The sequence below is a fragment of the Mesoplodon bidens genome (assembly GCF_964165515.1).
Source record: "Mesoplodon bidens genome assembly, chromosome: 14".
Taxonomy (NCBI): domain Eukaryota; kingdom Metazoa; phylum Chordata; class Mammalia; order Artiodactyla; family Ziphiidae; genus Mesoplodon; species Mesoplodon bidens.
Genome location: NC_138170.1, coordinates 70,034,859 through 70,062,691, shown reverse-complemented (window position 1 = coordinate 70,062,691; position 27,833 = coordinate 70,034,859). Strand labels below are relative to the sequence as shown.

Here is a 27,833-nt window from a genome sequence, read left to right as displayed (position 1 = left end):
CAGTTGTGGAGCACGGGCTTAGTTGCCCTGTGGCATGTGGGATCTTCCTGGAATAGGGCTTGAACCCGTGTCCCCTGCATTGGCAGGTGGATTCCTATCCACTGCGCCACTAGGGAAGCCCTGGATATAGAATTTTAAGTTGACTTTTTTTCTTCCAGTACTTAGCAGTGTCACTACACTGACTTCTCATTTGCATAGTTTCCAATGAGAAGTCATTGTTTTTCTGTGCATAATGAGTCTTTTTCCTTACCTCTGTCAACTTTCTTTTTTTTTTTTTTTTTTTTTTTGCGGTACGCGGGCCTCTCACTGTTGTGGCCTCTCCCATTGCAGAGCACAGGCTCTGGACGCGCAGGCCCAGCGGCCATGGCTCACGGGCCTAGCCACTCCGCGGCATGTGGGATCTTCCCGGACCGGGGCACAAACCCATGTCCCCTGCCTCGGCAGGCGGACTCTCAACCACTGCGCCACCAGGGAAGCCCTCCTCTGTCAACTTTTAACATTTTTTCTTAACCAGTGGTTTTCAACAGTTTGATTATGATATTTCTAAGTGTGGTTTTCTTTGTTTATCTTTCCTGTATTCTGTTGAGCCTCTTTGTTCTGTGGGTTTATGGCTTGAAAAACATTTGCCTATTATTTCTCTACATATTTTTTTCTATCACCTTCTTCCCTCTAGCTTTTAGACCCCAATTGCATGTATATTAGATAGTTTGATATATTGCTACAAATTATTGGTGTTCCCCTTCTTTTCCTTTCTTCCTCCCTCCCTCCCTCCCTCCCTTCCTTCCTCCCTTTCTCCCTTTCTGTGTTTTCTTTTTGTGCTTCATTTTGGATATTTTCTATTGTTGTGTTTTCAAATTAATTGTCCAATCTGCTATTAATCCCATCCAGTGTATTTTTCATTTCAGATCTTGTGTTTTTTATTTCTAGAAATTTCATTTGGGCTTAAAAAAAACCTTGCCCTTCTCACCTTAACATCGCCATGTCTTTCTCTGCCTTCTTGAGCATGTTGAGCATATTTATAGTAGCTCTTTTAATATCTTTGTCTGCTAAGTTCCGTCTGTTAGTTCTGTGTCTGTTTTTATTGATCTGTTAGTCTCTTGGTTGTAGGTCATATTTTCCTTCTAGTTATATGCCTTGTAAATTTTCATTGGATGTCATTGTGAATTTTATGTTGCTGAGCGTTGGATTTTGTTGAAATCCTTTAAATAATGTTGGTCTAAATTTGGCATGCAGTTAAACTTCTTGAAATCACTTTGATGTTTTTTTGAGATTCACTTTGTTTTGAGGAAGCTTTGGTAGGGTGGGTCCCGGGCAGCCTTATTTCCTTGAGCTAATTTAGAGTTGCTACTTTTTGAGGACTTTACTTAATGTTTCATGTATTATTAAAACCGTGTAGCTCAGACTGGACTTGAACACATGCGGCCGGGACTTGAACCTGGCCAAAACTCTGTTTGGGACTCCAACCCACGGTCTTTTAATTAGAGTCACTCACCTGGTGTCTAGACTTACTGAGGCTCAGGTTCTTTATGTCTCAGCGCTGAAGGAATTCCGTGAGAGGCAAAGTGATAGCCAAGAAGTAGATTTATTAATATAGGACGCTTGTAAGAGATGCAAGCGGGCAGGCAAGGGAGCTCTGCCCTGAGGATTAAGTGGGCTGCAATTTTATAGTCAAAGGAAAGGGGGAGGGGAAAAGACTGCGTTCTTCGAGTAGACATGGGGCTTGCTTACATCACTAGTTCCTCCTTCGTATCAGTCAGGAGAGTGTCTGACCCTATGAGGTCAAACTAGGATCATCATAGCACTTATTCAAGTCAGTAGAAGGGCAGTGACATTTTTCTTCCACCTAATGGCCTGGGGCATATCTTGTGCTTTTATTTATGGCTTTATAGTTAAGCAAGCCTGCTTCATTCCACGACGTTCCAATCGCTTTCTTGAGCCATCATTAACTTAACAGTGGTCTCCCAAAGATTCCTAGGTTTCCCTCTCTATCTATAGTCCCTTAGTGGGACTTCTACAACTACCTGTATAACTATCCTATTCTATCCCTATCATTATGAGGTCTTTTCACTCTACTTGGTGGGAATACAAATTATCTCTACCCTTGTATGAGTTTTGGGACTTTTTTGACCTATTTGCTTTTCGTTGGTCCTTTCCCCAACGTTAGGTAGTTTCCTCTCTCAGATGACCTGTCAAAGACCTGAGGGGAGGCCTCTACAGATTTCCAGAGCTCTGTGTCTGCAGGTCCCTTCTCTCTGGTACACTTTAACCAGATTCTGGCTGCTTTGGCTTCCCTGAACATTGTCAGTCTCTCTCCTCAACTCTCTGAGACTGCCAGGCTCTGTTTAAGTCCTCCCTCTCTACCCTGCATCCTGGAAACTGCTTCAAGGGTGTAAAGTGAGGCAGTTGTAGGTCTCACCTAATTTTTTCCCCCTTTTCTCAGGGATCCCACTCCTGCTTTGACTGTTGTCCAATATCTGAAAGCTGTTGTTTATTTTACCCAGTTTTGGTTGTATAACCAGAAGCATTAATCAGATGCCTGTTACTCCATCATGGCTGTTTGTAGAAGTACTCGATTATCTTTTCCTTCTTTTCTGTGGGTTAAGATGTGGACCTAAATAAAAGAAGCCAAGAAATCATTTGGCTTGTTCTCAGTGTTTCAGGTGTTAGGCTTAACTGTAACTGAGGCAGAGGAGTCCCTAGTTGCCTGTGGTCCAAACCCTTTGATAATAATAAACAGGCAGTTTTGCCTGGTACATCCCTTCTCACTTTCATTCTCTGGAACCTACTGCAGTGGTAGGGTGGTTGATCAAGAATTATGGTATTCTGAATCTTGGTTAGGTACTACACAGTTTTAATACATTCTTAATACTCTTACTTTCAACTGAATTAAGACCTATTTTTACTTACTTTTTCTCAGCTATTTCAGTTTGCTATTACCTTTAATTTTATCAGGGTTTTTTTGGCTGTGTTATTTGCTAGTTAGTTATCTATCTGGTTGTCATTCTTTACTGGGTTGTATTTACTTCATCATGTGTTTTTCTGCATCACGGTAACCTTTAGGATCTTGAAAGGGTTTGATCTTTATTCATTATTATCTTTAGTTTTGTTCCTGCTTCTCTGTTCTTGCTTTCCTTTACCCAGAAATGAATGAGCAAATAAGTAACTGAATAGACATAGACAAATATATTCACACATATATACACACAGTGCATTTTCTCAATTCTAAGACTATTAATTGTGATATATACTATTGATTGAATATACTTTAAAGAAAGAAGAAACATTAAATTTATTTTTAAAATCCTCCTTAGAAATTAACTGACAGAAGCATACATTTATCCATACAGTTTCTATACCATCTTCTTTGGAATCGTAGTACAAGAGTGAGTCTAATCCTTTTTCATACTGACGTGCTGATTTTCCTCACCTGTTGCTGCTTTTCTATACATTATGATTGTCAGTGTAGTTTTGAGTCATGTGGGAAATGTTTGGAATTTAACTGCTTTTCTTTGTTGGCTAAATTCATGGTTTCAGTTTTTCTATAAACTGTGAATTAAATAACTTCTTTTTTGAGTCAGCTGGAAACTTTTGACAGATATCCAGCCCTTGGGTAATAGTACTTTGTAAAATGTAAATTGGTCACACCAGTGTCTCCCAGCTCTGCTAATTCTGTGATCTATTTTGAGGGACTGGGTAATTTCTACTGCCTTTAATTGCTCTTGCTTGTCTCGCAACAGACAATTTTTGCATCACAATAGCTTTTTATTTCAGTGCTTTCTGAAAACATTTTCAAGTGACAGTTAGGCTTTCAGATTTAACCTAAAATTCAAAGGCTTGTGAGTTTATCTATGCAGTAAATTCAGCTGTGGTGATATTTGGATAAACAGATACCTTCTATGGGCAGGTATTTCCCATAGGTTTACACATGGGCAAGCAGTTACATACATCACAGCTTACTCTTTTGCTTAACTACCGGTACGTATTTTGGACATTAATTCTGATACTTCTCCTAGTTTCAGAAACCTAAAAATATTATTTTAAGAAAAGCATTTTTAGAATTGAGAAAATATGATTTAGGAATTTAGTATACAATAGCAAGCATAAAGTCTATCAAGTGGTAGAATTATTTCATTAATTTTGAGGTGATCAGGTAGCAGTTAGAAAAATTAGTGTTGAACCTGTCTGTATGCAAATGTATGGTTAACTTTTTAAAAACTGGAAAACTAGTGAAACTATGCAAATAGTAACCCAAAGTAAGAAGACTCACAAATTGACTAAAAAATTAAGTACATCTATATGAAAAAACCAGCACAAAATTAAAAAGAAAAATAACAAAATGGAAAATATTTACAAATTTGACCTTAAATCCTATCTAAAATAACTATGAATATTTTAAAAATATTTACAACACTAAGATTCCAGTAAGTACATTGATAAAGTCGTGTCCATTAGGTCAAAATAGAGTTTACATAGAGTAAACAAACATAAGGAAAAGAGTTCAACCTCCTGGGTAATTAACTGAAACAATAGTGAATAACCTTTTTGTACTTATTGAATAACTGTAATAAATTAGGGAATGAAGTACTCATGCATTGTTTTGGAATTGGTACAGCTGGCCTCCATAAGTACCTTTTTGTATTTATTGAATAACTGTAATAAAGTAGGGAATGAAATACTCATGCATTGTTTTGGAATTGGTACAGCTGGCCTCCATGGTTTTCTGATGAGAAATTCCCCTGTAGGTAATGCATTGTTTTTCTCTGGCTGCTTACAGGATTTTTTTCTTTGTGTTTAGTTTGAGAAGCTTTATTATAATGTGTGTATGTCTGGATTTCTTTGGGTTTAACCTGTTTGCAGTTTGCTCAGCTTCTTGAATTTGTTAGTTTATGATTTTCACCAAATTTGAAAAACTGTCATCCATTATTTCTTCAAATACGTTTTCAGCCCACATTTTTTCTCCTCTTCTGGGATTTTGATGATGTGAATGTTAGATCTTATGTAATTGTTCCACAGGTCCCTGAGGCTCCATTATTTTTTTCAATCTATTTCTTTTTCTCTTTTTCAGACTGGATGATTTCTATTGATCGATCTTTAAGTTCACTTTCTTTTTTTTTTTTTTTTTTTTTTTTGCGGTACGCGGGCCTCTCACTGCCGTGGCCTCTCCCGTTGCGGAGCACAGGCTCCGGACGTGCAGGCTCAGCGGCCATGGCTCACGGGCCCAGCCGCTCCACAGCATGTGGGATCCTCCCGGACTGGGGCATGAACCCGTGTCCCCCGCATCGGCAGGCGGACTCTCAACCACTGCGCCACCAGGGAAGCCCAAGTTCACTTTCTTTAAGATCGATTCTTTCTTCTGTTTTCAACATTCTGCTGTTCAGACCATCCGTTGAATTTAATTTTGGCTATTGTATTTTTCAGTTCTAAAATTTCCATTGATTCTTCTCTGTATCTTCTGTTCCTTTGCTGTGACTTTCTGTTTTCCCATTTGTTTCAGTAGTGTTTATAATTGCATTTTGGTTCGTTTTACTGATAGCTGCTTTAAAATCCTCATTAGATAATTCAGACATGTTTGTCATCTCAGTACTGGTGTCTGTTAATTGTCTTTTCTCATTTAAGTTGAGATCTTTTTGTATATTGCTTTATTTTTTCATGAATATAGTTATAAAAACAAGTTACAAGAATAAGAACAAAGAGGAAATAGAACCAATCTAGCTGTATAAACTCAATTTCTTTCTCTATAAAGTAGAAATAATATCTACTTCACAGATTTTTTATAAAGACTACATGAGAACACATACATAAAATATCCATCTCAGTCCCTGGCATATAACAATGCTCAGAAAATATAAGTTAACTTTGCTTTTCTTTTTTCTGATTATAGTATTTTGAAATCATTACTGTCAACTACTTGGCATTTTAAGAGAAGAGGTTCTTTAAAAGAAGTCTTAACCTTCCTTTCCTAACTAGTTCTCTAAATTGTAATTACTTAATACAAAGATCAGCGTCTTCCTCATTACTGTCTTAGCTTTTTTGTTGGGGGATGGACCTTTTTGTTGTTAAACCTAGATTAGTTTTCTCCGTGTCCTAGGTCCTAGGTAATTCATCCACTTTCTTCTGTTCCTTAGAGACTGTTTTCTATCTACAACACTTTTCCAGGGCAGAAGTGGAGTGATGTATTGCCAGCTCCCCCTTACTTGCCAGCATGATAAGTACACTTTACCTTTTTTGCTTTTAGGATTTTACAGCAAAGCTTTACAGGAAAGGTAGAAGGAGTAAGAGGTAGAGAAGGGGTGCTGCTGGTCATGACAGAAATAAACACAGAGGTGTAACAAAGCTTAGGAAATCCTAATAACTTCTTAAAGTCATTGGTAGTCTCTGACTCTTGCTGAGTTGGTAACTGGATGCCCTATTTCAGAGGTCCCCAACCTCCGGGCTGCGGACTGGTACCAGTCCACAGCCTGTTAGAAATGAGGCTGCACAGCAGAAGGTGAATGGCGGGGCGGGTGAGCGAGGGAAGCTTCATCTGCTGCTCCCCGTCACTCGCATTACCGCCTGAACCATCCCCCCCACCGTCCGTGGAAAAATTGTCTTCCACAAAACCAGCCCCTGGTGCCAAAAAGGTTGGGGACCGCTGCCCTATAGGACCGATACATCTTGATTTTTTTCTGCTTTCTCCTGAAACCTCTTTGACTTTCATGATGCAGAGTTTTTCCTGAGAAAGTGACATTTAAGCTAAAATTCTGAAAGATGAGTTAGGAGTTACTAGGTGAGAGCGGAAGAATGTGCAGGAAGACAGAATCAGCATATCTGAAGTTCTTGAAGTAACGAAGGAGCATATTGGAGGTACTAAAAGAATGTCAGTACAGAAATAAAAATGGTGTGGTATCAGCAAAGGGATAGACGCATGGATCATTGGAACAGAGTAGACAGTCCAGAAATAGGATCCACAGAAATATGGTCAGTTGATGTTTTTTTTTTAAAAGGGTAGAGTTAATATTTTATTGTCACTTATCAGATGGCAGTTAGGTATATAGTGTTTATACTTGACCTTTCCTTTTTGTAAATAAAAAAATTACATGTTTTAAACAGCCAATGGCTGTTTACTGGTCATGTCTTCAGAAAACATGATGAGATTAATTCATTAATGGTGGCTTCAAGGTTTTCCTTATTGGTGCCAGAAAATTCACCCACTTTCTGTTCCTTTTTAAAAAACTGGAAGGTTGCCATGCATTTGACTTCACACTCTGAAGCAACATCCTGACAGTCATCCACATCTACTTTGAGGAACACCACGTTGGAATACTTTTCAGAGAGAGAATGAAAGAAAGGCTTGATCATTTCGCAAGTCCCACACCATGTGGCTAAGAAGTCGACTACTAGGAGTTTCTCTCCTGCATTGTTCAAGGCCTCCTGAAAAGCATACTTTCTCTCAATCTGCTTCACCATTTTGGTTGCTGGGGTCTGATGAGCGACCTCATGGTGGAAGCAATGAAAACGGATCCAAGGGGCTGGACAGAGCTTTGGCCAGTTGATTTTTGACAAAGTTGCAAAAGCAATTCAGGAGAGAAACAGTGACCTTTTTAGTAAATGGTGTTGGCTTTGCATTCATATGCAAAAAAAGAATCTTGATTTATACTTCACACCTTTATATAACAATTAATTCAAAATGCATCATAGATCTAAATGTAAACTGTGAAACTGTAAAGTTCTTGGAAGAAGGCATAAGGGAGAATATTTGTGACTTGAGGTTAGGCAAAGAATACTTAAATATGACACCAAAAGCATGATCCATTAAAGGAAAAAAAATTGATAAATTGGACTTCATAGAAATTAAAAGCTTTTTGCTCTGTGAAAGACACTGTTAAGAGAATAAAAATACAAGCTACAAAGTGGGAGTTAATATTTGACTATCATATATCCAATAAAGGACTTATGTCAAGAATATATAAAGAACTCTCAAAACTCAAGAGTAAAGAAACAAACAACTAAGTTTAAAAATGGGCAAAAGACATAGACATTCCATCAAAGAGGATATAGGGTTGATAAATAAATACATGAAAAGATGTTCAAAATCATTATTTCTTTAAAAAATCATTTTCTTTTAAAATCAAAGTCATTTCTTTTAAAAAAAGAAAATTTGGAATTTGCAGAAAAGTTGCAAAGGTAGTACAGGGTGAAATTTGTTAGTCTTCTTTTTTTTTTTTTTGCGGTACACGGGCCTGTCACTGTTGTGGCCTCTCCCGCTGCGGAGCACAAGCTCCGGACGCGCAGGCTCAGTGGCCATGGCTCACGGGCCCAGCCGCTCCGCGGCATATGGGATCTTCCCAGACTGGGGCACGAACCTGTGTTCCCTGCATCGGCAGGCGGACTCTCAGCCACTGCGCCACTAGGGAAACCTCAGTCTTTCCTTCTTTTTGATAGCTCTGACGCTTTTGAATAGTACTGGTCTGGTATTTTGTAGAATGTTCCTCAGTTGGGTTTGTCTGATGTTTTTCCGATGATTACACTTTGGGAAGAATACTACAAGAGGTGAAGGACCCCTTTCTTTACATTATATCGCGGAGTACAGTATCAACATTATTATCACTGGTAGTGTGGTGGTGTTAACCTTAGTGATTTTTTTTTTTTACACTTTGGAAAACAGTTTGGTACTTTTTTATGGAGTTAAACATACAGTACCATATAACCCAGCAACCACCCTCTGGGTACTTACTCTAGAGGACAAAAACTTAATTTCACATAAAAATCTCTACACAAATGTTCATAGCAGTTCTATTCATAATCACCCCGAACTAGAAACAATCTGATATTTTTCTGATGGGTAAATAGATAAATGATGGTACATCCATACAGTGGGTTACTTATTCAGCAACAAAAAGGAATAAATTATTACTATTATTTTTTAATAAATTTATTTATTTTATTTATTTTTGGCTGCGTTGGGTCTTAGTTGCTGCACGCAGGTTTTCTCTAGTTGCGGTGAGGGGGGGCTCCTCTTCGTTGCAGTGCGCGGGTTTCTCATTGTGGTGGCTTCTGTTGTTGCGGAGCACGGGCTCTAGGCGTGCAGGCTTCAGTAGTCATGGCATGCAGGCTCAGTACTTGTGCCGCACAGGCTTAGTTGCTCCACGGCATGTGGGATCTTCTGGATCAGGGCTCGAACCCATGTCCCCTGCAGTGGCAGGCAGGTTCTTAACCACTGCGCCACCAGGGAAGCCCAGGAATAAATTGTTGATTCATGTGACAACTGGATGAAGTTTCTGTTGGGGTAATGGAACTTTCTGTATTGTGGTTGTGGTGGTGGTTGCATGACTCTATATGTATTGCTAAAACTCATAGAACTGTACATGCAAAAAAGTTTCTTTTATTGTGTGATAGTTTACTAAATGTAATTTTTAAAATGTGAAGCTAAAGTAAAAAGAAAAAGGAGTGCATACCTGGAGCACAGAGAACAATAGCAAAAATAGCAAAAAATGGTACGACTGAAGAATGGAGAGTAACCACATCATTTAGTCCCTGTAGGACTTAATGGATTTTAAGCAGGGGAATGACCTGATCAAGACATTTTAAAAGAGGTTTATGAAATCTCTTTGATCTTCAGTGTGGAGAATGCATTGATGGGAGATAGATTGAAGATCTAAGAGGAAGAATAGAAAATAAGACATTTCTTGCATCTTTCCCACAAATTTTGGTAAAACCCAATTCCTGAAGTCTATTTTTGGTATTAGGATCTTGTGATGATAAGAGTAATTATAATTACAAGCACTCCTTTTGACTTTTTTAATACAACCTATATTTTTATACATTATACTCTGCTTTTCATATGAATAAATGAGACTCAGTTACCAACTAACATGATTTTGCCTAGTTGTGTCTATCCAATATTTTGGTTTCAAAAGTGTTACCATCTTAAAAAAATTACTTATGCAGTTCTTGGTATATTATTGTATTTGCTCTTATTTTGTAAAAATGAGTAGAAGATTAAAGAAATTCAGCTGAGAATGATAATTATAAGTATGCTTATAACTTGAATATTAGTTAAGACCAAGATAAAAATGACAAATCTTTGGTTTCAGTCAGTGCTTATTGGATTAAAGAATATTAATCTAATATTGTGTGTGAAGTAAGAGAACAGATTTTTAAGAAAATGTGGAAATGTAATTATATTGTTGACAACAGGTCAGGTGAAATTAGGGACATACGTGTTTTGAAAAACGTAATAGTATCCCCCTTTTATCTTTTCACACATTTTAGTTTTCATACAAATTTTCGGGAGTAGAGTATATATAAATATAATGAATTTCCTGCAGTGCTGGTGTTGCTATAAGAAAATCTATTATGTCAAACTCATGAAATTGCCATTTTTTGAAGGCAAAAATGTTAGAATGTTGGCAGTTTTGTGTGGTTGAACCTAATATTTTTTCCCAGATTGATTACATTCTTGTCTATAAGTTCTTGATTTAGAGAAGGGTATGTTTTATAGTTAATTTTGTAGGAGATATATCTTGGTTCTGGTTCTGTACAAAAGTCAAAAAAGATTCATTGATTCGCAAAGAGACAGCAAAAATGTGAATTAATGTTCTTTTTTTAAACATAAGTTTTACCCACAGAAGTAATTCTCCTTTTTGAAATACTAACAAGGTTGGTGAAACTAAAGTCCATCTTGAGCATTTCTACAGTCCTGGTTCTTTCCTGTTCTCTCCGTGGTTAATATTTGGTGTCTATCTTTTCAGATATTTTCAGTCCATTTATATTTATGTACTTACATACATAAATCCACAGATATACACTGATTTATGTATGTAAGTATACATATATACACACATATTTGTAAGAAATATATAGTATTGTATGGATTATTTTTTGTAAGTGGTATATTTATATATTTTGGCAGTATGAGTTTTTCACTCTCCAGCATGTTTAGATCTGTGTTTTGTTGTTGTTATTTTCAGTTTCTGCATTGTGTTTTGTACGATAGCTGTACGAGTTTTATTTGGGCCCTCAGGGTTTTTACTGCAGATTGTTTATAATTTTTTAAAACTACAAACAGTGGAGTCAGGAGTGTCCTGTATGTACTTTCTCATGCACCTGCATGATAGTTCCTTTAAGATAAAAAGAAGTGGAATTGCTGAACCATATGGTATATGCACTTTAAATGTTTTATAGGGAAATTTTCAAGTAGACAAAATAGAAGAGTGAACTTCTACTCGCCTTCAACAGTTATCATCCAGTGATCAATCTTGTTTTATCTGTGCTCTCACTTACTTTATCCCTTCTCACATTTTTGAAACAAATTGAGATATTGTGTCATTTGATCTGCAGATATTTCATGTGTTTCTGGAAAATATAAGGTCTTTTTTTTTTTTAGAGAAAAACACAATCGTAGTACTATTATCACACTTGAAAATTAACAATTTTTAAAAAATTTTTATTTATTTAATTATTTACTTATTGGCTGTGTTGGGTCTTCTTTGCTGCGCGTGGGCTTTCTCTAGTTGTAGAGAGTGGGGGCTACTCTTCAATGCAGTGTGCAGGCGTCTCATTGTGGTGGTTTCGCTTGTTGTGGAGCATGGGCTCTAGAGCACAGGCTCAGTAGTTGTGGTGCACAGGCTTAGTTGCTCAGAGGCATGTGGGATCTTTCCAGACCAGGGCTTGAACCTGTGTCCCCTGCATTGGCAGGCAGATTCTTAACCACTGTGCCACCAGGGAAGCCCAACAATAATTCTTTAGTATCATTAAATATTCAGTCAGTGTTCAAATTTTAAACTGTTTTAATGTCAGAAACATTTTCTTCCATATTTTTTTTACTTGTTTGAATTAGGATCCAGATGAGGTTTACAGTTTGATTGGTTGATATACCTTAAAAAAAAAGTCTTTCAAACTATTTTTCTTCTTTTTATCCCTCCTCTCTCTTTCTTTCACTCCATCTCCGATTCCCCTTTCTTTCTCTGTCTCCAGCTTCCTTTCTTCCTCCCTCCCTCCCTCCTCCCATCCTTCCCTCCCTGTCTCTCTTTTTTAAATTTTGCAGTATATTGATTGAAGAGACTGGGTGGTTTGCCCTACAGATTTTTTCCATTTTTTCCATTTTTTCTAGCTCTTGCTTATTGCATCCCATGGCATTGTTAAACTTGTTTATTGTTCTGTGCATTTTCTGTAAATTTTTAGTTAGGTATGGAGGCTTGATGTGATTCAGGTTTGATTTCTTTTTGTTAAGACTGTTTTATAGAAAGTGTTGTCATTTTCTATAAGGAGGCACATATATATAATGATGATACATGCAATTTTTTTAAAGCTTTTATTTTGATGTGGACCATTTTTAAAGTCTTTATTGAATTTGTTACAATATTGCTTCTGTTTTATGTTTTGATTTTTTGGCCACGAGGCATGTAGGATCTTAGCCCCCCAGACCAGGGATCAAACCTGCACCCCTTACAGGCTTCCCTGGTGGCGCACTGGTTAAGAGTCCGCCTGCTGATGCAGGGGACACGGGTTCATGCCCTGGTTCGGGAGGATCCCACATGCCGCGGAGCGGCTGGGCCCGTGAGCCATGGCTGCTGAGCCTGCGCGTCCGGAGCCTATGCTCCGCAACGGGAGAAGCCACAACAGTGAGAAGCCCATGTGTCGCAAACAAACAAACAAACAAACAAAAAAAAACCCTGCACCCCTTACACTGGAAGGCGAGGTCCCAACCACTGGACCGCCAGGGAAGTTCTGATACATGCAGGGTTTTTTTTGTTTTTTGCAGTTTTGATTTGGAAGATATTGCCAGATTGTCTTCCAGAACTGTTGTTTCAGTCTATACCTTTATCATTAAGTTTTTTAGGGTATCATTTCATACACTTGTGAACTGTTACCATCTAGCTTTCAAATTTTTTGGAAAATGTCTTCTTAGTCTTTAATATTTAATTCACTAATTACTAGTAAGGTGTTTTTTTTTTCCTATTTTTTTATTTTTTAAGGTTATTTGTATTTTTCTAACGGGAATTGCCTATTCACAGTATGCTTGGTTTCTTTTCATGTTGGTTGTTGAACATTTTTCTTATTGATTTGTAGAATTTCTTTAGGTCTTTTGATTACTCATCCTTTTTTTTTTTTTCCTGTTTTTATGATGCCAGATATTTTCTCTTAGGTTTTTACTAGTCTCTCATTTTGACTATATTGTCCTTTGGTATACAGAAATTATACCAGTCAGATCAGTCAGTCTTTTCCTTTATGACTTACGTGTACTTTTTAGTTTATGTGAGAAAGGTTTCTTTGCCTAGAGGCATAAAAATATTCACTTGCATTTTTTTAATTATAAAGAACACGTAACATAAAAATTGCCATCTTAACCATTTTTAAGTGTACAATTGAGTAGTATAAAGTACATTCACCTCGTGCAACTGATCTCCAGAACTTTTTCATCTTGCAAAACTGCAACTTTATACCCATTAAACAACAATAACTTGAGATTAAGTTTTCATGTTTAGGTATTTTATCCTCTGACTTTTTTTTTCTTTTTCTTTCTTTTTTTTTACTTTTGATATCTGGTAGGATAAATAAAACTGGTTTGTTGTTTTTCATAATTCTCTTTGTTATTTAAATATATATGTATATGCATATGTATGTCTTTTCTCTACGTTATTAATATACTTCGTAAGGCATGAAAAATTCTGCTAGGATATTATCTGGATTTATATATTAATTTGGGAAAAATTAATATTTTTATTAGGTATATTGACTGTTTCTCCATTCAAACTCAAAAGTTTTGTTCTTTTGGAAACTTAGTTTCTACTAGAAGACCTTACTCATATTCCACCTTAATTATTCCTAGGTAATTTTTATTTTTGTTTCTTCTGGGACGGAGTGATTCTGATTTTTTTTTAAAAATTGTAGTCTGTCTGTTCCCAGTTCTGATTTTCCTTTTCCCGCCTTTATTTTATTTTACATTTTCACAGCATTTGTCACCTTCTAGCAGATTTGATAATTTACCTATTTATTATGTTTGTTGTTATTACCTATCTTCCTTACCCTCTCCCAAAATCTAGAATGTAATTTCTACTAGGACAGGGACTTTATGAGTTTTATATTCCCTTTGAGTTTTATAAGGATAGGTATTCACATTATATGTAAATAATGACTTTTGGGGAGTCTTTTCCTTTCTAGCATTAATATATTTTTTTCCTTAATTTATTGCATTGGTTAAGCCTTCCAGTACTGTGTTGAATAGTACATGTGATTTCACACATTATTAACTTGTTCTTAACATACATGAGAATGCATCTCTTACTTTATTCATAGGTATAATGTTTACCATTGGTTTCTGATAGGTTTTAACAAAGTAGGGAAGTTCATTTTTTGTTCTTACCTTACCAAGAGTTTTTATTTTTGGATTTTGAATTTTATCAATGGGAAAAGGCACATAAATAATCTCTCGGGGAGTTTTCACTTTGTAGATGATACCACAAAGAGGCAGGAGAGTTGAACATACAGTGGTTGCTAAGAAACAGAAACTGAGGAGACCTTTTGGCCATCTTACAGGGGTGGAGAGACTGTTGGAGTTCAGGGTTACCAAGGCATCTAGAGCTTGAATGACCAAGATGGTGAAGAGAATATAAGCATAGAGAAGTGAGCCAAAAGTCTGAACCATGTTTCCACCAGAATTTGTTGCAGATTAGTAAACTGCACAAGCCAATAGGCAGAAAAGTTGAGCTGAAGGTGACTACTAAGAGGTTGAGAAGCTAAGCAGAATTTTCAGCAGTCTCATGGTACTAAAGAGAGGAGCTCTGGTACATATCTGAGGCTTTCAGTTGAGATCTCTAAATAACTATGTCCTAACAGTAAGGGTGAACCAGAGAAGGAGACCAGGTCTTTTTTTTTTTTAATTGAACTATAGTTGATGTATAATGTTACATCACAGGTGTGCAATATAGTGCTTCATAATTTTTAAAGGTTATACTCCATTTATAGTTATTATAAAATATTGGCTATATTCCCTGTGTTGTACAATATATCGTTGTAGCTTATTTTATACGTAATAGTTGTGCCTCTTAATTCCATACCCCTGTGTTGCCCCTCCCCTTTCCCTCTCCCCACTGGTAACCACTAATTTGTTCACTATATCTGTGAGTCTGCTTCTTTTTTGTTACATTCACTAGTTTGTTGTATTTTTTAGATTCCACATATAAGTGTTATCATACAGTATTTGTCTTCCTGTGTCTGACTCATTTCACTTAGCATAATACCCTCTAAGTTCATCCATGTTTCTGCAAATGGCAAAATTTCATTCTTTTTTATGGCCGAGTAGTATTGCATTGTGTGTGTGTGTGTGTGTGTACACACATATACCACATCTTCTTTATTCATTTATCTCTTGATAGACACTGAGGTTGCTTCCATATCTTGGTTATTGTAAATGATGCTGCTATGAACACTGGGGTGTGTGTTGATAAGTCTTAATATGATTGAAAATTGTCTTCAAATTAGCTTAATCTCTGATTGGATTAGCTCCTGTTGCCTACCAGAAACTAAAGAAAATCTTCTATTGAAAAAGATAATATCAGTCACAGCCTCTACAGTTTTGGTTATGCAATATCTGACATTCAATCTCCAGATTCCAGGCATGCCAAGAGTCATGAACAAGAGAAAAACAGATATAGAAACACATGATCAGATGTGGACTTCAGTGCCACTTCCTTCACCCCTCTTTTGTTTCAGACAAGAAATCTATCATTTGATTTGTTTTTCCCCTATAGGTAAAGCATCATTTCTCTCTCGCCGTTTTCATTACATTTTCTTTGTCTTCAGTTTTCAGAAGTTTAACTGTGAACTGTCTTGGTATGGATTGCTTTGGGCTTATGCTATGTAGGATTCACTTAGCTTCTGGAATCTGTAAGTTTGTGTGTTTTGCCAAGCTTGAGAAGTTACAAGTTTTTGTTTCTTAGAGGACTTTTTCAGTCTTACCCTCTTTCTACTCTCTTTTTGGGACTCAGATGACATGGAAGATAAATTTTTTTTTTAAGATTTTTTAAAAATTATTTTTTTTTAAATTAATTAGTTAATTAATTTTTGGCTGCGTTGGGTCTTCATTGCTGCATGCGGGCTTTTTGTAGTTGTGGTGAGCAAGGGCTGTTCTTTGTTGCGGTGCACAGGCTCCTCATTGCGGTGGCTTCTCTTGTTGCGGAGCACGGGTTTTAGGTGCGTGGGCTTCAGTAGTTGTGGCTTGCAGGCTCTAGAGCGCAGACTCAGTAGTTGTGGTGCATGGGCTTAGTTGCTCCACAGCATATGGGATCTTCCCAGACCAGGGCTTGAACCTGCGACCCCTGCCTTGGGAGGCGGATTCTTAACCACTGCACCAGGGAAGTCCCGGAAGATGTCTTTTGTTGTAGTCCCACAGGACCCCAAGGCTCTGTTTATTTGTTTTCAGTTTTTTCTCTCTGTTGTTCAGATTGGGTAGTTTCTATTGCTCCGTCTTCCAGTTCAGTGATTCTTCCCTCTGTCCTCTCCATTCTACTGTAGTTCTCATCTGTTGAGTCTTTTGTTTCAGTTTTTATATTTTTTCAGTTCTGAAATCTTTTTTTTTTTTGGTGTATTTTTTCTTTGTTGAGACTCCCTATTTTTTTGTTTATTTGTTTCAAGCATATGCATAACTGCTCTTTGAGACATTTTTATAATGGCCACTTCAAACATGATGTCAGAAGGGGTGCCATCAGGGTTCTAAGCCAGGATCCTCTCAATAACTTCATGAATCCGGGCAACCTCTGGGGTTTTTACCTGTAATTTAATCTCTACGTACCTCACTTTTCACATGTGTAAAATGGGATTAATAACAGTAATTAGTGACAGTAACTGCTTCACAGAATTATGATAAGGGTAGAGTTAATATGTATAATATGTTTATAGCATTAGCTAAGCACATAATATATGTTCAGTAAATATTACTTAATACTAAAAAAAGTCCTCATCAGATAGTCTTACCATCTCCCTCATCTTGGTATTGGCTTCTGTGGCTTGTCTTTTTTCATTCAGTTTGACATATTTCTTGTTATGATGAGTGTTATGAGAGTTCTTGTTATGATGAGTGATTTTTATTTGATACCTGGACATTTTGGACATTATGTTCTGAGACTCAGGATCTTATTTACACATCCTGACGTAGCTGGCTTCTTCTGGCACTGCTCCAACATGGGAAAGAGGGGACTGCTCTGGCACATTACTGCCCAGAGGGGATAGAAGTCCACGTTCCTCACTCTGCCTCTGTTGACTCTCAAGTTGGTGGGAGATTCCTCATTACTGCTTGTCAGGGATGGGAATTCTGGCCTCCACTGACTTTTACTTGGCTGGGAAGGCAGGTGTGCCTCAGTACACACCTGTACTGAGGGGAAGGGGAGGGCCTTTTTACTGTTGGGCAGTGGTGAAAGGCCCGACTCCACTAGGCCTCTTCTGACACCAGCCTACACCAGGAAGGGGGAAGTACACCTTCTTACTGCCAGGTGGACATCTAAGCTTTCCATGTGGTCTTCACTGACACCCAGGGGAAGGAGGTCTCATTATCACCTGGTAGGGACCAACTCCCAAATGGCCTTCTCTGACACCACTGTGGTGGGGAGTATGGGGTGCCTTGTTACAGTTTGGCAGAGGTGGAAGTCTAGGCTCTCCACTTGACCTTTGCTGGTGGTGCTGGCGCCACAGTTCTGTTTTGTTTTGTTTTATAGTGTTTGTCTGGGTATAGCAGCTTTTTGTCTAGATTGTTTCTTTCCTGATCTTTTGGCTGGGAGAACAGGATTTTGTTTTGTTTGTTTGGTTTTTTGGAGGATCTGGGCCTATTGGTATTTCTAGGTTGCCAGCTTCTTCAACTCCAAGTCTAGAATATATAGGGCACAGAAGAAAACCCATAGAACTCACCACCATGTTGTTTTCCTTAGATCTGATGATTTCTGCCTGATCTGCTTTCTTTTCTCCACCTTTAGGGTCTTCTTTTTTTTTTTTTTTTTTTTTTTGCGGTACGCAGGCCTCTCTCTGTTGTGGCCTCTCCCGTCGCGGAGCACAGGCTCCGGACGCGCAGGCTCAGTGGCCATGGCTCACGGGCCCAGCCGCTCCGCGGCACGTGGGATCTTCCCGGACCGGGGCACGAACCCCTGTCCCCGGCATCGGCAGGCGGACTCTCAACCACTGCGCCACCAGGGAAGCCCTGGAGTCTTCTTATGTTTGTTATATGTGTTGTCCAGGACTTTTAGTTTTACTTAATGAGAAGAATAGGGAAAAATATATCTATTCCACCTTCCCAGAAGTGGAAGTCCTCAAGTACTTTAAATTCTTAATTATTTAGTTTTCATTATAATTAATATTACCTTTTAGTCTGCTTGCCATATGCTTGACTGGGTAGAATTTTATCAGTGTGCCTCACTTATAGGACTTAAAATTTTTTTTTTAAATGAAAGTATGGCTCACCATCTAGAAGTAGAAGTTTTAGAATTAGTCTTTCAGTCTTAATTATTTTAGAGAAAGAGCAATAATTTTCTATATCCCATTTTATTAAAAATATATACATAAAACCTCTAGTTTTTGTTTGCTTCAAGAGAATGTCCCAAGGTAGCTTATGTATTAATTATGAGTATCTTAATGAATTAAGCATACTACTTTAAATATAGTAAATTTATTTACTGCCACCACCCTCACCCCCACCCTTACTCTCATTTTCTAGAGCGGATTGCATTAATTTCATGTGATTGATCCAAATAGCTATGACTGACTGTAACACTGTTTTCCTGGTTTCAGGTTCTCTTTACAGCTACGTCAGAGTTGAATTAATATGCTAAGAAATCACTAAGTACTGTTCTGAGGGGTTTTGAAATAAATGGGGTAAGTTTAATATCCTCTTAAATACTACTTGGATTTTTATAGTGAGTTCCTGATTTCGGCCTATATGTGCCAGACATGAAGCTGGACGCATCAAGCGGGAAGAATATCTTCACTTTGATTTTGCTCTTTGCTTGTAGTGCTTCTCAGTTTTCTTTTGGATCAGGAGCCCCTTGGAGGGTTGACTTAAAGCTGTAGTCACTTTTCACAAATATTCACAGATGTTCAGAGGGTTCGAGGACCTTCTGAAGTCCCCCAGAGTTCACAGGCCTTGGATCAACCATCTCCTCTATAGTTTTTGAGACTTTTTTACGTGCTTTGTTGCTCTTTTAAATATCACAACGACCCTGAGAATTAGTGGCTTGTATTCATATTTAACAATGAAGAAACTGCTGCTCAAAGTGGTGTGTGATTTATCTGGTCATGTAGCTGTCAAACATGAGTCTAGAATTGAAGACTTTCCTAAATTGTGACAATTTCTCAGGGGGCCATCAACATTTTCTAAGGTTCTTGATACTTAGTGTCAAATTGCTTCCTAATAAGGTACTGTCACCTTTTCCTCACTCTCAGCAAATGAGCATGCCTTTTTCACCACATTATCACATTGAGTTTTTCCCCACCCCAGTGTTTGCTAAACGGATATATATACAATGATATTTAATTTCTTTGTTTGTATTAGGGTCCTCTATCCATTTATCCATCAGTCTGACCAGTTTTTATATCATTATGTGTAAAACTTAATGTTTTAAGAATACTAATTTTGTCATTTTTTTACAAATACTTTTACCCTTATTTGCCTTTTAATTTTATATGATTTCTTTTTTATGTATAGAAGTTTAGAAAATAAGTATGTATTCAGATTTCTTCTAATTTTTTCTCTTTTCTTTTTTAGTGTAGAAATATCCAAAGATTTGACACACTTAAGTGAATGCAGACACACACATATACTTAGACTTTAAAAAATTTTAAGAACATAATGGGAATCTAAAAGAAAAGGAATGTCATTTAAGTTGCAGTTATTTGACTTCTTTTTGTCATATGTTTATTGGCTGTTGGTCTTCTATCATTTAAAATTTTTTAAACCATTTTTTTAATTGAAGTATAGTTAATTTACAGTGTTGTATTAGCTTCAGGTGTACAGCAAAGTGATTCAGTTATATATATATTCAGTTATATTCATATATATACATATATATATATATGTGTGTATATATATATATATATATATACTTTTTCAGATTCTGTTCCACTATAAGTTATTACAAGACATTGAGTATAGTTCCCTGTGCTATACAGTAGGTTCTTGGTGTTTATCTGTTTTCTATATAGTAGTATATATCTGTTAATCCCAAACTTCTAATTTACCCCCGCCAACCTGCTATACCCTCTAGTAACCATAAGTTTGTTTTGTATGTCTGAGTCTGTTTCTGTTTTGTAAATAAGTTCATTTATATCATTTTTTTAGATTCCACATATAAGTGATATCATATGGTATTTGTCTTTCTCTGTCTGACTTACTTCACTTAGTATGATCTCTAGGTTCATCTATGTTGCTGCAAATGGCATTATTTTGTTCTTTTTTATGGCTGAGTAGTTTTCCATTGTGTATATGTACCACATCTTCTTTTAGTATTCCATTGTATATATGTACCACATCTTCTTTATCCAATCCTCCACTGATGGGCATTTAGGTTGCTTCCAGGTCTTGGCTGTTGTAAACAGTGCTTCAGTGAACATTGAGGTTCATGTATCTTTTTGAATTGGAGTTTTGTCTAGGAGTGGAATTGCATGATCATATGGTAACTCTATTTTTAGTTTTTTAAGGAACCCCCATACTGTTCTCTATAGTTGCTGCACCAGTTTACATTCCCACCAACAGTGTAGGAGGGTTCCCTTTCCTCCACACCCTCTCCAACATTTGTTATTTGTGGACTTTTTAATGTTTAATGGTGGCCATTCTGACTGGTGTGAGGTGATACCTCATTGTAGTTCAAATTTGCAGTTCCATAATAATTAGCAATATTGAGCTTCTTTTCATAGACCTGTTGGCCATCTGCATAAATATTTTTTGTTTAATCTTTCAGAATTTTTATAATTATGTAGAAATCTAACTTTTTTCTCTTAAATTAGTTAATTCTTTCTGATAGCATTTATTGAATGTTTCTTTTCTTGCCCACTGTTTGAAGTCTACCTTTATCATATATAAGATTCCCATATATACGTATATTTGTCTGTCTATATAATGTTCTTTTGATCTCCTTTTATATTGCTGTGTATTTATCATACTCTTTTTTTTAATAAATTTATTTATTTTATTTATTTATTTTTGGCTGCATTGGGTCTTCGTCGCCGTGTGCGGGCTTTCTCTAGTTGTGGCGAGCGGGGGCTACTCTTTGTGGCGGTGCACGGGCTTCTCATTGCAGTGGCTTCTCTTGTTGCCGAGCATGGGCTCTAGGCACGCGATCTTCAGTAGTTGTGGCACGTGGGCTCTAGAGCACAGCCTCAGTAGTTGTGGCGCACGGGCTTAGTTGCTCCGCGGCTTGTGGGATCTTCCTGGATGAGGGCTCAGACCCGTGTCCCCTGCATTGGCAGGTGGATTCTTTTTTTTTTTTTTTTTTTTTTTTGCGGTACGCGGTCCTCTCACTGCTGTGGCCTCTCCCGTTGCGGGGCACAGGCTCCGGACGCACAGGCTCAGTGGCCATGGCTCACGGGCCCAGCCTCTCCACGGCATGTGGGATCTTCCCAGACCGGGGCACGAACTCGCATCCCCTGCATCGGCAGGCGGACTCTCAACCACTGCGCCACCAGGGAAGCCCTGGCAGGTGGATTCTTAACCACCGTGCCACCAGGGACGCCCTATCATACTCTTTTTTTTTTTTTTTTTTTTTGCGGTATGTGGGCCTCTCACTGCTGTGGCCTCTCCCGCTGCGGAGCACAGGCTCCGGACGCGCAGGCTCAGCGGCCATGGCTCACGGGCCTAGGGTCTCCGTGGCATGTGGGATCGTCCTGGACCGGGTCACGAACCCATGTCCCCTGCATCGGCAGGCGGACTCTCAACCACTGCGCCACCAGGGAAGCCCCATACTCTTTTTGTGTGTGTGTGTGGTACGCGGGCCTCACCGCTGCGGCCTCTCCCGCTGCAAAGCACAGGCTCCGGATGCGCAGGCCCAGCGGCCATGGCCCACGGGCCCAGCCGCTCCGTGGCACGCGGGATCCTCCCAGACCGGGGCACGAACCCGTGTCCCCTGCATCGGCAGGCGGACTCCCAACCACTGTGCCACCAGGGAAGTCCCCCATACTCTTTTAATGTTATATTATTTAATGTAACTTTTAAGTTTTCTCTCACTAGAGTTTCAAAAATGTTTGTCTTGCTTTTTTTTTTGCTAGTAATTCTTACAGACTTACTTTAGAATATATTCATCAAGTTAAAAAAATAAGGATATGAAGGATTTTGATTAGAATTGCGTTGGGTTAAAGATTCATTTGAGGGAAAACATTGATACCTCTTTATTATCTATACTTATGCACCTTGTGGAATCTTCTCTGTCTCTGTACTCTTGGGGACTTTGCTTATGTTCTCTGGCTCCCAGGGGTCTTCTCCTGGCCTCCTCATTAGAAAGCTGAAGTTTCTTTCTATCAGAGTCTTGGTGCTACCCCCTCCCCCAGCACCTCGCTGTTGCACAGTTATACCCCATTGAGGCCCTCCTGGGTTGAAAGGGTAGGGGGAACAAAAGGAGAAGTGAGGAGCTCCCCCGCTCCAATGCTCTTCATACAACGATGGCTCCTTTTTCTAGTTCCTTAGGAGGTTGGGGACAGTTTTCTCTTAGGCTTTTAGGTTTCCTGCCTCAGTAGTATAGCTTTATAACTTGGACTGTCTTCAGAGCAGGTCAGAAGAGAAAGAAAAGAAAAGGAACTGGAAACCTCACTCCCAAACTTATACACTTTCCAGCTTGCAGATGCCCCTTTTACTCCAGTGGGAAAGAGGGGCTTTCTCTTGGAGTGTTTGCTGTGTGCCCCTGCTGCGTAATTCTGGGACTCTACCCACCCTCATGTTAAAGTGGTAAACAAAGAAAGGGTTTTTAAAATAGAGTAAACTCACTGCCCTGTTGATTATTCTTCAAGTTTTAATTTCCCTCCCCAGTGCGCTTGCCATTGTTTATTTTTCAGAGTTCTCAGGTAGTTGCTTTTAGGATTCTCTCCAGAGTTTTTACTAGTTGTAATGGGTGGGAGAGATATAATGGGCTTAGCATCTTGGCTGTCACTAAAGTCAAGTTATTTCATTTTGAAAATTATTTTTATTTTCTAAAAATTCTTTTTTGTTGGTTACTATATTTTATGAACAGAGTTTTCTTATTTTATGGATATATTGGCCTCTTTTTAAAAAAAAATAAATTTATTTATTTTTGGCTGCATTGGGTCTTCATTGCTGCACGTGGGCTTTCTCTGGTTGCAGTGATTGGGGGCTACTCTTCATTGTGGTGCGCGGGCTTCTCATTGTGGTGACTTCTCTTGTTGCGGGGCACGGGCTCTAGGCATGCGGGCTTCAGTAGTTGTGGCACGCGGGCTCAGTAGTTCTGGCTCGCGGGCTCTAGAGCGCAGGCTCGGTAGTTGTGGCGCATGGACATAGTTGCTCTGCGGCATGTGGGATCTTCCCGGACCAGGACTCGAACCCATGTCCCCTGCGTTGGCAGGTGGATTCTTAACCACTGCGCTGCCAGGGAAGCCCCTATATTGACCTCTTGAATCTCTGTGAAGATACCAATATAAGTTAAACATCTTATTTCTTTTTTTTTTTGCTTTACTCTCTCTTCTGTGGGTCATGGTGCCTGTGCTTTTTCACCTTAGTGCCTCTCTTAGTTTTTATTAAGTAGCTGGTGATTCTTGGCTGTTCTTCTTTATAGAATTTTTAAATGAAGGTCTAAATCAGTGGTTGTCCAACTTGAATACATGTAACAATCCCTTGGGGACCCAGTTTAAATGCAGATTCCTAGCTTCACTCACAAAAAAATCTGATTCAGTGTGTCTGGGGTGCACCAATATGATTCAGTATGCACTTAAACAGTTCAGATGATTCTGATGCTGGTAACATCTTGGTAACTGGTGTAATTTGGTACAGGTCTCTTCTCCACTGAATATCATTGCTGACCACAGGACTCTGCAAGTTGTTTTCCCACTTGCTGTGGTAAATGGGATGTGGATTCCTCCCCACCCAACCCCTTTTCTTTGCATTTGCAAAGACAAGGCTAACAAGCCTGTCCCTGTCCCTCCCTCAACTTCTACTATGGGGAAGGAATTTATCTGCAGGGAGAGTTCTGATTAGTTCTGAGTTATCTTCCCTCGATCACAGTCTATTGAGATTGTCCTTAACCTGCTATTATCTTCAACTCAAAGTTCACACTATAAGCCCTCTGACAGAGACTTTAGACCCACAGTAAGTGCTGTGGCCAGCATTTACTATTTATCATCAGAGGTGTACTGGTCATCTTCGGTATTTTTCACTCATTTGTTCTGTGGCCTGACATGAGGTGTTTAAGAAGGAGAAGAGATAGATGCTCAGTCTGCCGTCTTGAACTGGAAGTCCATTGTTACTTTTAAAGCGATGTTGATTTCTATTATGCCAAGAAGTATTTCTTTTGAATTCTCACATAAAATAAACATCATAAAATCTGTAGCAGGATCACAGCTTACTCATACTCACTTAGGTGTGCAAAGAAAATATAGCTTCTTTATTTTTCTATAAGTCGTCTCTTCCTTTTGATGAACTCTGGGAACTGGGTAACTGGAGGAAGAGTACCAGTCTTACTCCAAGCTGGTAAACTAAGTCTTATGTAGTAATTTAAATTGATCTCTTTGGATATTTCAGTCTCTGTTTGGATACTAGTCATTCAAGTATCATCTCTTCTCTCATGCCTTCCCACAATGGAATACAGACTTATGGGTGCTTGTGTGACCTTGTAGTCATGGAAGGATACGAGAACCCTCAATCCATGTGCTATCTTCTCTGTTTCTCACTGGTCTCTCCTTTAAAGTAACTGGTCAGGCTATGCCCTGAAATTGTGACTACTGTGGTGCTTTTGTCCTTGGGTGTTCTTCAGATATCTGAAGCTGAAGTTTACAACTGATGTTACTTGAGATCTGTTTTCTTGGCTTCCAGGATGTATTGCCATCTTCCCAGGTGTCACAGGTAACCTGATGTCTGGCTAGGGATTCCCATTGACTCGCTAGCCAGGTGGTCTCTTTTCCAGGCCTCTGCTGTGGAGCTACTTTGCCCCTATGACAGAGACCTCTTCTGGCAAACTTAACATCCAGCATCTCAAGTTACCTTTCCTGAACTACTTTACAGCACCCAGGAATTTCCCAGAGTGTTCCATGGCACAGGGGAGAAAAGGGAGACCCCAGAGCCAATCTCACACCCTTCCTCAGTCTGATTGTGCTTCTGTGCATATGCTTTGTTGTGGCTCTCTCCAGCTTATGCTAGATGTGCATGAGGGGAGGTAAAAGTTTGGTTGGGGGGGAGGGCAGTTGGGGCCGTGCAGGATGTTACTGGAAGGCAGTGACTTCGCACTTTCTCAACAGGAAGCAGAGCAAAATCCATTCTAACTCCCAGATTTCCCCACTCCTTCAAACATTCCTTTCCTTTTGCAGCCTCCACCTGGAGAGGGTAATGGGAGTACTGGGCTGATCACTTGCTTCTCCTGTCTCTGTTCTACTTCTTTATCCCACAGTCCTTTGGCCAGAATCAGGAATTTGAGGCTTTAATTTACAGTCTCCAGGTTTTATCCTCCTTCTACCCTAGGTAGTAGGCATTATGTTCTAGCTGTCATGAGCAGAAGGGATATCTGCTCTACGAAGTGGAAGAAACTGTACTCTGAGTCTTTCAGGCTTGGTCAGAAAATATTAGTGTTAAAAAATGTTTCCTTCTTTGGGAAAACCAGACTTTTAAGACTTAATCTTGCTGCAAAATCCCTTCTTTAATTCAGAAGGTGAGCATTAAGTATTTCTCTTTTATATCTAAACTTCTCCAAGGAAATGGATGCTACTCATAGAATAGTAGGGAAGTAAGTAGAAGGAAATGCAAATGGGAAAAGCATATCAACACCTGCTTTCATAATCATTAGGATATATCTACCCTCATTACTCTTCTTTTTCAAAATTTCCTTGTTTTTTCTTACAGATTTACTCTTATTTTTTTTACTCTTTTTTTATATGATTATGTTTCTAAAAACACTTTGGTTTTTATTTGATTTGTATTAAGCCTATAACTTTCAGATCACTTTTTATCTTTTTTTCCCCAACATCTTTATTGGAGTATAATTTCTCTACAATGGTACGTTAGCTTCTGCTGTATAACAAAGTGAATCAGCCATACGTATACACATATCCCCATATTCCCTCCCTCTGGTGTCTCCCTCCCACCCTCCCAATCCCACCCCTCTAGGGGGACACAAAGCACCAAGCTGATCTCCCTGTGCTATGTGGCTGCTTCCCACCAGCCATCCATTCTGCATTTGGTAGTGTATATATGTCCATGCCACTCTCTCACCTCGTCCCAGCCTACACCTTCCCCTCCCCGTGTCCTCAAGTCCACTCTCCGTGTTTGCATCTTTATTCCTATCCTGCCCCTAGGTTCTTCAGAACCTTTTTTGTTTTTTTTTAGATTCCATATATATGTGTAAGCATGCGGTATTTTTTTTAAAACATCTTTATTGGAGTATAATTGCTTTACAATAGTGTGTTAGTTTCCGCTTTATAACAAAGTGAATCAGCTATACATATATATATATATCCCCATATCCCCTCCCTCTTGCGTCTCCCTGTCACCCTCCCTATCCCACCCCTTTAGGTGGTCACAAAGCACCAAGCTGATCTTCCTGTGCTATGCGGCTGCTTCCCACTAGCTATCTATTTTACGTTTGGTAGTATATATTAGTCCATGCCACTCTCTCACTTTGTCCCAGCTTACCCTTCCCCCTTCCCGTGTCCTCAAGTCCATTCTCTACATCTGTATCTTTATTCCAGTCCTGCCCCTAGGTTCTTCATAACCATTTTTTTTTAGATTCAATATATATGTGTTAGCATATGGTATTTGTTTTTCTCTTTCTGACTTACTTCACTCTGCATAACAGACTCTAGGTGTATCCACCTCACTACAAATAACTCAATTTCGTTTCTTGTTATGGCTGAGTAATATTCCATTGTATATATGTGCCACATTTTCTTTATCCATTCATCTGTTGATGGACACTTAGGTTGTTTCCATGTCCTGGCTATTGTAAATAGAGCAGCAGTGAACACTGTGGTACATGACTCTTTGAATTATGGTTTTCTCAGGGTATATGCCCAGTAGTGGGATTGCTGGGTTGTATGGTAGTTCTATTTTTAGTTTTTTAAGGAACCTCCATACTGTTCTCCCTAGTGGCTGTATCAATTTACATTCCCGCCAACAGTGCAAGAGGGTTCCCTTTTCTCCACACCCTCTCCAGCATTTATTGTTTGTAGACTTTTTGATGATGGCCGTTCTGACTGGTGTGAGGTGATACCTCATTGTGGTTTTCATTTGCATTTCTCTAATGATTAGTGATGTTGAACATCCTTTCGTGTGTTTGTTGGCAATCTGTATATCTTCTTTGGAGAAATGTCTATTTAGGTCTTCTGCCCATTTTTGGATTGGGTTGGGTTTTTTTTTTATATTGAGCTGCATGAGCTGCTTGTATATTTTGGAGATTAATTCTTTGTCAGTTGCTTCATTTGCAAATATTTTCTCCCATTCTGAGGGTTGCCTTTTCATCTTGTTTATGGTTTCCTTTGCTGTGCAGGAGCTTTTAAGTTTCATTAGGTCCCATTTGTTTATTTTTATTTTTATTTCCCTTTCTCTAGGAGGTGGGCCAAAAAGGACCTTGCTGTGATTTATGTCATAGAGTGTTCTGCCTATGTTTTCCTCTAAGAGTTTTATAGTTTCTGGCCTTACATTTAGGTCTTTAATCCATTTTGAGTTTATT

At 38.7% G+C, this 27,833-nt stretch overlaps 2 protein-coding genes across 11 annotated transcripts in view; one reads left to right on the top strand and one right to left on the bottom strand.

Annotated features, from left to right (window-relative positions):
* NCOA1 (nuclear receptor coactivator 1) overlaps positions 1-27,833 on the top strand; it is a 264,180-nt gene that overhangs the window by 76,836 nt on the left and 159,511 nt on the right. For 3 of the 10 annotated variants that reach the window (XM_081254781.1, XM_081254777.1, XM_081254778.1), the window contains exon 3: positions 18,754-18,837. The exons of the other annotated variants lie outside the window; for them this stretch is intronic. The gene's annotated coding sequence lies outside the window, so the exon portion shown is untranslated. The remainder of the gene's footprint in view (positions 1-18,753; positions 18,838-27,833) is intronic. 10 annotated transcript variants of the gene reach the window in all.
* On the bottom strand, positions 6,956-7,463 carry LOC308628277 (thioredoxin-like). Its single transcript, XM_081255112.1, has one exon. It carries the CDS (start codon positions 7,444-7,446, stop codon positions 7,108-7,110), a length of 339 nt encoding a protein of 112 aa, XP_081111238.1. The 5' UTR covers positions 7,447-7,463; the 3' UTR covers positions 6,956-7,107.